General features: G+C 44.0%; 1 protein-coding gene across 2 annotated transcripts; it reads left to right on the plus strand.

Moving 5' to 3' along the window:
- The first annotated feature begins 2,146 nt into the window (after positions 1-2,146).
- Positions 2,147-10,088, plus strand: LOC138963119 (uncharacterized). Of its 2 annotated transcripts, none has more exons than XM_070335142.1 (5): positions 2,147-3,356; positions 3,874-3,990; positions 4,456-4,811; positions 8,107-8,218; positions 9,682-10,088. In XM_070335142.1, exons 1-5 carry the CDS (start codon positions 2,988-2,990, stop codon positions 9,976-9,978), a joined length of 1,251 nt encoding a protein of 416 aa, XP_070191243.1. In that variant the 5' UTR covers positions 2,147-2,987; the 3' UTR covers positions 9,979-10,088. The 2 variants fall into 2 exon arrangements, with proteins under 2 accessions (XP_070191243.1, XP_070191244.1); XM_070335143.1 differs by having other exon boundaries at positions 2,149-3,356; positions 9,694-10,088.
- The last annotated feature ends 3,095 nt before the right edge of the window (positions 10,089-13,183 follow it).

Below are 13,183 nucleotides of genomic sequence, written 5' to 3' on the forward strand. Positions count from 1 at the left end.
CCCCCAGATCCGGCCCTACACACACACACACACACACACACACACACACACACAAAGAGACAAAGAGGATCAAAGACAGACAGAGATATTTAGAGGGAGTCAGAGACGGATAGAGACACAGAAAAGACAATCTTGTAAACCCTTTTCCCCTCCTTTTGGGGTATTTCCTGTGTGAGTTTTGTTAATTTTAACTAGATATAATTATGCAACGAGAGAGAGAGAGAGAGAGGGGGGTAAGAGAGAGGGAGAGGATGAGAGAGAGAGGGTAAGAATCGAGGGAGAGAGAGAGAGAGGGTAAGAATCGAGGGAGAGAGAGAGAGAGAGAGAGAGGGTCTCTGACAATGAGCTACCCGATCCTGGAGTTTGTGTTAATCTGTCACGATTGATTGATTGGATAAAGGTAAGCCCTGCTTGACCGCCACCTTAATCCTCTTGGAACACGGCACTGCCCACCAGTGGTCATTCAGCATGGGATAGGATTCATAGGCCAGTGTTCTTTGTTAGTGTTTCCCTTTTTTCTTTTGGTACCTATGATCAAGTAACGCCTGTTTAGTAAGTCGCTCTTTCTTTCTTCAAATGACATTGTCGATTTCTGTTTTTTGTTTTTAATTTTTTTTTTTAATATTATTTTTTTTTTTTTCAATGTAACGTTCTCTGACTGAATGTATAAAAAAAACCTGTCTGTTTTCTTCCGGTCTGTTTGTTACACCCTAATGAACTTTAATTTCCTATGCTTGTTTTAAAGCGACAATGCCATGATTTGATACGATCCGCGTAAGCATAACGTCGCAAAAGACTTTGTTCTTTTTCAAGTCCAAATGATTCCTGTAGATTCACGCTGAGCAAACTCTTACACTTCAATACTAACTGAAATATAAGTAGGCATAATGTTAAAGTGTGGGTTTATTCACATTGCCTGTATCGGTTCTGATACATTGAAAGCAGTTTTGACATCGATGTTCAATTGCTATGTTCTTGTGTTTAAGAAAACCCAACAAAGCTCATAGTTCTGAAACGTCCGCCCGTTTTCAGGCGGGAGATATTTCTCCAAGCACAGCTATAATTCGTCGCAGATTTTTGCCCGTTTCTTATGCGTGTGACCCAGGATCGGAGTGCCTGGCGAGCTCTTGTTGGCAGCCTATGCTCCGGACGGGGTCAAAGGCATAAAATTATGAATGATGAAAATGAATATGCGTGTGAGGTCTGTCGCTTTAAATGTGAATATTTCGACTGCCAGTACCTTTGCCAAGAATGTTACGTTGAATAAAACGGTAGCGTTTTAAAATCCCAGTGCAGTGGAGTAACGTTCATTTTCCATACTTTGGTGTGTGTGTGTCGTGTGCTAAATTGACCGAGGATTGTTCATATGAAAATGGACAGCACATGGCAAAATGAATAACATGTTTATTTGACTCGTTTGCTGTGTACTTTATTTACACTTCAGGTTGGTCTTAACGACAACAACGAACACACACAAAAAAAAACAATTAAAAAAAAAACCAGAAATCGACAATGTCATTTGAAGAAAGAAAGAGTGACTTACTAAACAGGCGTTACTTGATCATAGGTACCAAAAGAAAAAAGGGAAACACTAACAAAGAACACTGGCCTATGAATCCTATCCCATGCTGAATGACCACTGGTGGGCAGTGCCGTGTTCCAAGAGGATTAAGGTGGCGGTCAAGCAGGGCTTACCTTTATCCAATCAATCAATCGTGACAGATTAACACAAACTCCAGGATCGGGTAGCTCATTGTCAGAGACTCTCTCTCTCTCTCTCTCTCTCTCTCTCTCTCTCTCTCTCTCTCTCTCTCTCTCTCTCTCTCTCCCTCGATTCTTACCCTCTCTCTCTCATCCTCTCTCTCTCTCTTACCCTCTCTCTCTCTCTCTCTCTCTCCCTCGATTCTTACCCTCTCTCTCTCATCCTCTCTCTCATCCTCTCTCTCTACCCCTCTCTCTGTCGTGCGGGCTTTACATTTGGATATTCTCCATGTCATAAAATATTAAAATTAGTGATATTCGGTAATTATTTCGAGTGTTTCAAATGTCTCACCTTTGACCCCTTTCATTGATTCAACAGAACCGAGACACGGAGGAATTCTGGGATGACCAAGACAACCAATGGCTTTTACGTCAGAGTTACGACAAAAGCGGATAACTTGCGTCACCGGCATTTTCGCGCGTACAGCACAGATTTTGTTTTCATGGTGAATGTTGAGTGAGGTTGGAGCGTATAACTGTTCAGGAAGTGTTAAATATCAACACAAGCCCATTACCACAAATTCTGCATTGCCTGCTCCTACCCAAGGACATCGTCCAGAGTAAGATTAACATTACAAATCAAGGACTCGAGGGAATTAGATAAGCCTCAAAGCTTCATTTATAAAACCTCACAAAGCCGTGAGCGAAATCAAGACAAGCGAATTCGGATCTCTACAATCAACATCACAACACGAACAACGATAGGGGTCCGGAACGAATCTCACAATTCGAATGAATTTAGGACTGAAAGATAAAACCTCAAAATAGCCGTGAGCAACAACAAGACCCTTAGACAAGAAAAATCGGACAAAACCGTGAGTAAAAACCCGACAAAGCCGGGAGCAAAAACAGGATCCTTAGACAAGAAAAATTGGACAAAGCCGTGAGCGAAAACCTGACAAAACCAGAGTGAAAACCCGAAAAGACCGGGAGCGAAAACAGGACTCCAAGACAAGAAAAACGAAAAAATCCGGGAGCGAAAACAGGACTCCAAGACAAGAAAAACGAAAAAATCCGGGAGCGAAAACAGAACCCCAAGACAAGAAAAACGAAAAAATCCGGAAGCGAAAACAGGACTCCAAGACAAGAAAAACGAAAAAATCCGGGAGCGAAAACAGAACCCTAAGACAAGAAAAACGAAACATCCGGGAGCGAAAACAGGACCATAAGAAAATATATATCTGACAAATCAGTGAGCGCGAACAGGGCAGTACACCAAGGTAACCATGGGCAGGCGAAAGTCAGCCATCTCCATGTTCAGCCTGTCCAGTCAGGTCCACCAAAGCAAGTGTCAAAGCAAGTGTTGCTTCGGTGGCACCCGAAAGATCAGCGGGTTCAACGAGTACCCTACGGGGTTCTTCAAGAAGAGCCCGAAGGAGCCCAAGAGCACCCTCCTGACCGGACAACAGCGGCTATCGATCATCCGGACCTGGCGCAAGATAGCCAGCGACATCGGACCACTCGGGATCAGTGCGATGAACAAGATGCTGGAACTGGACTGCGATGCTAAAATGCTCTTTGACTTTAGTCACAAGAACGACCAAGACATGCAGCATGATCGGCGGTTCCGACAGCACGCCTTTTGGTTGATTCAGGTAAGGGGGGGGGGGGAGGAGGGGGGAAGGGGGGGGGTGCGAGAGAGGATTGAAAAATGAAAGAATATATGTGTGGTGTGGGTGGGAGTGTGCGAGTGTGTGTGTGTGTGTGTGTGTGTGTGTGTGTGTGTGTGTGTGTGTGTGTGTGTGAATGTTTGTGTGTGTGAACGTGTGTGTGTAGGTGGGTTTGTGTGTGGGGGGAGGGGAGGGGAGGGGGATCCAACCTGCTATTTGACTGTCATCAATCCAACCAGGAGATGCAACTCCACCGAAAGTTCTGTAAGCACTCTGTTTTGCATTAATCAGGTTGAACACAACTATCCACACCCATTGAACACTCACACACACACACACACACCATCACACGCACAAACACTCACACAACCAATCAGAGGGAGGGAGAGATGTGGCGTGGGGGGGGGGGGGGGAGGGGGGTAGGTCTTGATCTGTGTGTGGAAAAACTTACGCATTTGTTTTGATTTTTATTCTCCGTCAAAGTAATGATGATGTGCTACAGGCAGTGAACGCAGTGTTGGAAAACCTGGATCGGCTTGACGAGACAGTCGCCTACATGTTTAAACAGATCGGCGAGAAACACGCAGGCATTCCAAAATTCCACATCAGCTATTTCGGGGTTTGTGCTTTTGATGGTCAGATTCTTTCAACTGACGTTAAAGTTGTGGTCTCTTGTTGGAGATGTTGTTGTTGTTGTTGTTTGTGTGTGTGTGGTTTGTTTTGCTGAATTAGTTCCGTTTTTGAAACCTATTGTGTTTCCACCTTTGGAAAAAAATGAAAAATGAACAAAAGATTGCCACTCCCCACAGAAAGCAGGCGGGCTGTAGGTTATTGGTATTGACCAAGTGGAAGAAAGCCCCGACCTCACTTATCAGCATGGGCACATTTATGGTGGTTGTGGTGGTTATGGTGGATGACGACGACGACGACGACGATGATGATGATAATGATGATGATGATGATGATGATTATGATGATGATGATGATGATGACGACGACGACGATGATTATGACGATGATGATGATGACGACCACGATGACGACGACAACGACGATGGTACCTTAGATCTGTGTCTGTGCCCAGCTCCTCCCCGACGTGTGGGACTACGTGTGGGAGGAGCACCTGAAGGAGCGCTACAGCCAGCACATGCAGACGTCGTGGGACCGCATCTTCCAGTACATCGTGGACCGCCTGGCCGAGGGCTACTACCTGCGGGCCCCCTACGAGCCCACCGCCGGTCCCAGCTCTGACTCCACCTTCTCCCTCCTCTCCAACCGCTCCGAGCTGAACCCGAACTCCATGATCTCCACCACCTCCCCCTCCAGTTCCGCCTACTCGGTCTCGGTCTCGGGCAGAACGACTTCGCCCACATCGACATCGACCATGGTTAGCTTCTTATCCACGCAGAAGAAAGACAGCACGGCGTCTCTCAAGAGCAAGTAAGGCAATGTCCAGTGTATTGACCACAGGCCCTGATAAAAAGATGTAGGTGAGAAACAAAATGGTTACAAAATGGGAAGTAAAACATTGAGGTTTGAAAGCTTTCATTGTGCTATGTACAACATTGAGAGAAGCCCACCATAACTAAAACGAAAGAAATCAGAAAGACTAATGCATGTAGAGGTACCCCATAAGACAACTTGCGTCTGACTAAGTAAGAGGTACGACATAAGACAACTTCCATCTAAGTGAATAAGAGGTACGACATACAAAAAACTTCCGTCTAATTAAGTAAGAGATACGACATAAGACAACTTCCGTCTAATTAAGTAAGAGGTACGACATAAGACAACTTCCGTCTAATTAAGAAAGAGGTACGATATAAGACAACTTCCGTCTAATTAAGAAAGAGGTACGACATAAGACAACTTCCGTCTAATTAAGAAAGAGGTACGACATAAGACAACTTCCGTCTAACTTAGTAAGAGGTAAACCATAAGACAACTTGCGTCTAACTAAGTAAGAGGTACAACATAAGACAACTTCCGTCTAAGTGAGTAAGAGGTACGACATAATACAATTTCCGTCTAATTAAGTAAGAGCTACGACATAAGACAACTTCCGTCTCCGTCTCACTAAGTAAGACGTACGATCACATAAGACAACTTCCGTCTTACTATGTAAGAGGTACGACATAAGACAACTTGCGTCTTACTAAGTAAGAGGTACGACATAAGACAACTTGCGTCTTACTAAGTAGGAGGTACGACATAAGAAAATTTCTGTCTAAGTAAGAGGTACGACATAAGACAACTTGCGTCTAAATAAGTAAGAGGTACAACATAAGACAACTTCCGTCGAAATGAGTAAGAGGTACGACATAAGACAACTTCCGTCTAAGTGAGTAAGAGGTACGACATAAGACAACTTCCGTCTAACTAAGTAAAAGGTACAACATAAGACAACTTGCGTCTCCGTCTAACTAAGTAAGAGGAACAACATAAGACAACTTCTGTCTAACTAAGTAAGAGGTACAACATAAGACAACTTGCAACTAACTTAGTAAGAGGTACGACATAAGATAGCTTCCGTCTAACTAAGTAAGGAGTACGACATAAGACAATTTATGTCTAATTAAGTAAGAGGTGCGACATAAGACAACTTTTGTCTAACTAAGTAAGAGGTACGACATAATACAACTTCCGTTTAACTATGTAGGAGGTACGCCATAAGACAATTTGTGTCTAACTAATAAAAAGGTACGCCATAAGACATCCTGCGTCTCTCTAGTAAAGAGGTACGACATAAGACAACTTGCGTCTAAGTAAGAGGTATGACATTAGACAACGTCCGTCTAACGAAGTAAGAGGTACGACAAAAGACAACCTAATTATCTCACCAGAGAAGTGTTGACGTGGTACAGTACTTACCAAATCACAGCAAGGGGGTGTGGTATATCAGTTGGTAGAGCACTAGTCTGGAGATCCTCGGGTCACAGGATTAAATCCGGGCCGGGACGGACACGGGTCAACGTATGTAAATGCATGCCGTGGAACGCAGAGACCTCGGTCATTCTACCTGATGTGCAGGTGTTTGATTACACCTAAACCCGCACAAATCTTGGTAGCACAACTCTTGTTGCTGCTAGCTTTCCACTAGAAGGAAGTCAAACATAAAATATATGCGTTGCCAACAAGTGAGGCAACCCTGATCTCAAATGCAATATTTAAAAATGCAAGAAAATAAATTGAACTGTAAGAATTGCTTTATCTTTTTCCTTTTTTAAAGTTGTCATGAATATTCTTACGTAGTCAGGAATGGTCCTATTTTTTTCCCCAACTTGGTCTGACGATCGAATTTTACAACATAGTGTCTTTTTTAATTATACTCCAAAAATGTGTCCAGTTTGCGGACATTCAGATCAAAGAAAAGTTTTTATTAAGAAGAGGTCACAGAAACCAAAAGGCGCGGCGCAAATCATCAGTTTTTCGCAAGCAAGCTTCTTGGACAGCCATGGGACGGGCGCAGTGGTCTCGTGGATAAGACGCCGGCCTCCCAAGCGGAAGGTCGTGGATTCGAATCCCGGTGTGTTAAGGGTGGAGATTTTTCCATTCTTCCAGGTCAAAGTTTCAGCAGACCTGCTAGCGCCTTATCCCCCGTCGTGTGAACACGCAAGCACAGGACCAAGTGCGCACGGAAAAGATCCTTTAATCCATGTAAGAGTTCGGTGGGTTATAGTCAAGTCAAGTCAAGTATTTTATTGTTTTGGGCCCAGAGGGCTTTGAAACAAAGATATAACTTTAACAAAAAAAGGTAACAAATCAGACAGTTAATATATGTATACAAATTGAGTGGACAAATACAACAATACTATACAACCAAAATAAATTGGCAATATACACTTCCATACATACAAACAAAAGGAAAAGGAAAATAGGTTTAACAAAATCAGGTAAGAAATCAGACAGATAATAAATTATGTATACATTAAGCGGACAACGATAATATACAGCCGAAATAAATTGGCAATACCATTATGCCATGCATCTTTTGTAAAAACACAAAACAAAACAAAAGCATGTATTACATACATATACATACCAATAAAGAAACTAGATGTAACACTAACATACTAAAATCATAACATGGGCTACAAATCTTGCTAGCTTCATTTGTTTTATCTTGCTAAGAAAGGTCGGTTCTCTGACAGAAAAGGTTCCAGGAAGTCCAAGGTCGCGGGAATGGGGGAGAATGTGCTAAGAAAGGTCGGTTCTCTGACAGGAAAGGCTCTATATGAAGTCCAAGGTCGCGGGAATGGGAGAGAATGTGCTAAGAAAGGTCGGTTCTCTGACAGAAAAGGCTCTATATGAAGTCCAAGGTCGCGGGAATGGGAGAGAATGTGCTAAGAAAGGTCGGTTCTCTGACAGGAAAGGCTCTATATGAAGTCCAAGGTCGCGGGAATGGGAGAGAATGTGCTAAGAAAGGTCGGTTCTCTGACAGGAAAGGCTCTATATGATGTCCAAGGTCGCGGGAATGGGGGAGAATGTGTTAAGAAAGGTCGGTTCTCTGACAGGAAAGGCTCTATATGATGTCCAAGGTCGCGGGAATGGGGGAGAATGTGCTAAGAAAAGTCGATTCTCTGACAGGAAAGGCTCTATATGAAGTCCAAGGTCGCGCGGGAATGGGGGAGAATGTGCTAAGAAAGGTCGATTCTCTGACAGGAAAGGCTCTATATGAAGTCCAAGGTCGCGGAAATGGGGGAGAATCTGCTAAGAAAGGTCGATTCTCTGACAGGAAAGGCTCTAAGAGCAAGTCCGCGGGAATGTCCATTGGCGTGGCGCCCCAGAGTCAGATGTCGTCCGTGCAGACGTTCGACTTTGACCAGGATATCGGGTCGACCGACATGGTGAGCCCCGGTCAGGTCGATGTATTTCTGTTTGTCATGCTGGTTTATTTCAACAAGTTGTTCTTCTTAAATAATTTGTTATGACTATTGTTTTGTTCAAGTTTAAAAAAAAAGTTTTTAATAAAGTTTAAATGTTGTCGATATCGAGAAAGCAAGCTTCTTTTTGAACTTGATTTTCCGATATCCTACTTTTCTTGTTGTTTTTTTTTTTTATGGCATTCCGTGTTTTACAACCATATGGCTACCACGATTCCTGTGGGCCAGCGCGGCAGTAGGATCTTAGCAACCATGGCACACACAAAAAACGCAAAGACTTTCAGTCATTTTGGTATACACTGCGCATTTCCAGGAGATGCTTTTTGAGATAATGTAATAATCTGTACCCTTAAAGCCTATTTAAACATTCCTCTGAGTGTATGCATACATTGATGCATGTTTGTATGCATTTGGGTATGTTTGTATTTTGTGTATGAGTGTGTGTGTGTGTGTGTGTGTGGGTGTGTGTGTGTGTGTGTGTGTACGTGCATGCGTGTGTGAGTGCGTGCGTGCGTGTATGCACGCACGCACGAGCGTCTCGGTTTACGAGTTTCGGCTAGCGAGGTGTAGTAGTCTCAACGATGACTGATCCCAGATTGTCAGTGTCGATCTTTTAGCTCTAGGTCGACCTAAATGTTGACTGAATGTTTTGATATCGCTTGACGCGACTTGTCGTTTTTGGCTCACGTAAGTGTAGCCTATGCGATGCTAACTTTTGTCTGTCTGTGCGTGCGTGCGTGCGTGCGTGCGTGCGTGCGTGCGTGCGTGCGTATGTATGTATGTCTGTGGTAGAAACTTTAACATTTGACTGAACACCGAAATACTAATTTTACCTGGTTATCATTCAAGCAACAGCATCAAAGTATTGAAGCAATGATCAACATTTCGTCGGCACGTATGTAGTTAAAGTGTGTATCCAAAGTGTGTATGCTGCTGGGTTTTTTTTTTTTTTTGGGGGGGGGGGTAAAAACAGCTGACTGGTTTGTGTCGTGTGTGGTATGTAGACCAGGTCAGGGGTCAAGGTTAGGTCAGATCGCGTGAAGGATTGTGGTATAGATACAGTTATCACTGAGCTGCAGTTCGCCGATTCGGAGAAGACGATTTTACATTGTTCGGTTTCGTAGCTCCAGAAAAATAGATAAAGAAGATACCAAAGGAGATTTCCTGCAGGTTAATCTGCACAGCGTGTTTCCAGTGTCTGCGCGAGGAAGCGCTGTCGAAAGCGCAGTGTCGATCTGGCCATCTGGCAGTCGTGTCCCCGTAAGTAGGCTACAGGCAGACAGATCTAGATCTAGTGGCTAGCACTCTTGCACCGTGTCACCTATGCTTACTGTGTGTGTGTATGTGTGACCGAGTGATTGAGTTTGTGTTACTGTTTGTCGATTTCTTACGTGAGCCTTGAAGGCTTCGCCTCTTGTTTAACGTAGAACCCATTGCAGAGGAAGAGGGGAGGCAGCAAGGCCTCCACACGGTCCAAGGGGTCGCGCAAGGGGTCATCACCTCGCAAGCTGTCCGAGCCCAACAAGGAAAGCAGTACGGCGAGCTCCGCCAAACCCCGGAAAACGTCAGCCACCTCGGAGCCCATCCCCGGAAATGACGTTACTTCCGCCGCCAAGGCGCCGTCGCACAAGAACCCTCCGCCTTCCGAGGAGCCGGTCGTGGCGAGAGTTGAGAAAGGGCCCTCCCCCAAACAGAAAAAAGGGGATGGGATTGAAATGGTATAACTTACTTACAACACCCTGCGTGGGAAGTGTTTTTGGTGAGTCATTCGCCACGGTTTTGTTTTGAATGCATGCTACGAAGTTATAGAGTCAAAATAAACGTTGTTTCTTTCTATCAGTTATGAAATCACTTCATGTCTGTAACTGTCGCAGGAAGCAATGAGATAGACATGCAGAAAGCCAACCAAACACACACACACACACACACACACACACACACGCGCGCACACATACGGAAACACAAACTCTACCCTTACACAATTATGACGTTATTCGTTCTAATTCCAATCCCAGACATTCTCACGCGCGCTCATGCATACAAATTAAACACGCAAACAGTCACTCTGAAAATCGCCATGTACACGCATATTACTCACCCACACATACACATATTCATTCAAAGAATATTTAAACATGTTTGTTAATAAAAACGGAAATCCCCGGCAAACGTGATCCGTCGTTATTGATGGCTAGGATTTGTAACTATGTTCTTCCCGATGTTATGTCGAAGTAGAACTTCATTTCCTGCACGTGGGCATTGCTGCGGCTGCCTTGACCTCTTGTGAAGTATCGTGTATTTGTAGGATCATGTTCATTATGATCAATGATATTAACAGCTATTGACGGTGTTTTCAGCGTAGCAATAGGGTCCGATATTTTGACGAGACAAGTATAATGCCGACGAGTCGAAGACGAGTCGCATTATACTTGTTCCAGTCTAACTATCGGACCCTATTGCTACGCTAAAAATACAATAGCGATTATATAGCTGTTCTGACCTTGATTTGTTGTTCCAAACTTACAACATGACAGTTTTTGCATCGATGCGTTGATCTCAGGTTTTGATAGCAGACGCCGTTTCTTATGCGCATTAGTTTTGCGCAGGCGCCACACTGACTTTGGGAGAAAAAAACTCGATTTGACAACACAGCTGTTAAACAGCTTTTTATTAGTTCATTCGTATGTACAACAAAAAGAAGTTTTGAGTTTTTTTAATTTGAACAAGACTACTTATGAAGAAGACCAAAACACAACATCAACGGAAAACTAGAAACAACTGAAGAACTAGGATGCAACAAGGGGAGGAGAAGAGAACAGCTAATCCGTACAACGCGAGCAGACGGCAGCGAAGTTTTCAGTTTGGGTGAATGGCATTCATACTTGTCTCGTCATGAAGCGATTTTTTCAACCTCAGTTATAAACGACTACATGAATGTTAGTGCCATGGGGTGTACATCAATACTTCAGAGGGGAAGTGGGGTATTTAGTGTGGAGTTACGAGATAAGAAAAGCCGAATGCGAAAGTTTTGTGTTAGTCCGCAACTGAGCCCACACAGGCACACAAAAACGGCTGTTCCGTTTTACTCCCCTGTTTGTACTACAATTTTCGACTTTGGGCATTTTGTGGTGTTTAGGGACAGAAAATAATTGGTTTAGTCCTGTTTCATCGGGAAGTTAGCAGAAAAGGGTATGCCATCGACATTTGTAAAGCTGAAAAACATTCCCGAGAAGAATTTTAAGTTGTTAGTGTATGCTGTTGTCGATTGTTAACATCGTGTGGAACAGATGGGTAAACCGGAACCATGCGTCTTTGTTATTGCCAATATGCTTTTGGACATTGGCAAAAATGGCCGACTTCCGTAGCGTTATGCTTTGATGATGATGTTGAGACCATTCAATCACAGCCCCCGAATTCATTTGTTCACGGACGGACCCATGCATACAGAGAGATACTGTTCTGAACGAATACTCACCGATTACATCATACAGGTAAACAGGCGAGGAAAAAACGCTTCAAAACTCTAATAGTGTGAGATTGTCCGTGTCATGAATGATTTTTAGAGCGCGTTAAAAGCAAAAGAGGCGCTGCTTTCCTATGTGTGACACAAAAACTGCCAAACGGAATACGCGGTGCCACCGTGACGTCTTTGTGATCTCGTCTGTATTCAGTGACACTTACTGTCCAATAGTCGCACAGCTATGTCTGAATAGATCTTCTTTGCATCAGTCATTTCAACTTTTCTTCTTGTAGATTCACATTTTTCGTTATTTTGTGTGCTTGCTTTCCGACTTTGCTTGCACGGGTAGAAATAAGCATTCTCCATACTATAATATCCCCGTAGGCCTACCCTACCCCACCTCTTAGTTATACCTCCTACTTTGCTTTTTGACCTATGCAGAATATTCACTTGTCGCAAACATGAACTTTGGTAATGGAAACAAAAAACAAGCTGTACAGACTCCCTAGTTTTCAAAAAAATGGGATTCTTGTCCGCTTTTAAAGTTTAATAACTCTCAATGTATCAATCGTACAGACTTCATATTTTGTACCACACTTGTAAATGTACTTTGACATACACAACATAACTTACAGGACAGCTGTTCAATTCTAAAGGTATTTACAGCACTGTAAAAATGCCTCGATATGCACTTTTTACCCTTGAGACAATGGGCCTCCCTATAGAATGGGGGTATTAGCGTTGTAAATTCATAGCTCATATTTCAGTGTCTCCAAACACTTCTGACAGTCAAATCCAGCTCCTGGCCTTCACGTGGCGGGCCCTGTCTTCGACTAACAGGAGAAGGGATGCAGGCGGGTCCCTGGCGCCTTAAAACCAGCTGCTTCGGGCAGATGGGGCTCGTCAACCTTGGATGGTCGCTCATCTAGGAGAAGGACAACTCCGATTTCAAAACCCGCACTGCCTTGTGTGCGCCTTGGGAAAGGCAAAGGCTACGAGAAGGAAAAACTTCGACAAAAAACCCGGGTAGAGTGGACTCGACAGCCCAGCAAGGCAGCTACTCTTGGGGAGGAGGCAACCCTGAGTAAGAACCTCAACCACCGAAGACGGAAGACAGCAGCCAACTTGGCGTTGGGAGAAAATCGGCTGTCTACGCTTCCACGATAACATGGCCGTACAATTGTCAATTATCTTTACATCAAACGCAGAAGAAGAAGAAGAAGAAAGCCTTCAATTTTGCACAACTTGCCTTTGTAACCATACCAAGTCATTGCAGGTAACAAACGGGCGCAGTGGCAAGACGTCGGCCTCTTAATCGGGAGGTCGTGAGTTTGAATCCCGGACGCTACCGCCTGGTGGGTTAAGAGTGGAGATTTGTCCTATCTCCCAGGTCAACTTATGTGCAGACCTGCAAGTGACTTAACCCCCTTCGTGTGTACACGCAAGCACAAGACCAAGTGCGCACGGAA

The sequence above is a fragment of the Littorina saxatilis genome, linkage group LG3 (genome assembly GCF_037325665.1).
Source record: "Littorina saxatilis isolate snail1 linkage group LG3, US_GU_Lsax_2.0, whole genome shotgun sequence".
In the NCBI taxonomy this organism is placed as follows: domain Eukaryota; kingdom Metazoa; phylum Mollusca; class Gastropoda; order Littorinimorpha; family Littorinidae; genus Littorina; species Littorina saxatilis.

Bases quoted from the DNA above. Each gene is read 5' to 3' on its own strand.
- LOC138963119 (XM_070335142.1), top strand. From the start codon at position 2,988: ATGGGCAGGCGAAAGTCAGCCATCTCCATGTTCAGCCTGTCCAGTCAG. The intron at 3,357-3,873 runs GTAAGGGGGGGG...GATGTGCTACAG, and splicing joins ACGCCTTTTGGTTGATTCAG to GCAGTGAACGCAGTGTTGGA. The intron at 8,219-9,681 runs GTGAGCCCCGGT...TGTTTAACGTAG, and splicing joins ATATCGGGTCGACCGACATG to AACCCATTGCAGAGGAAGAG.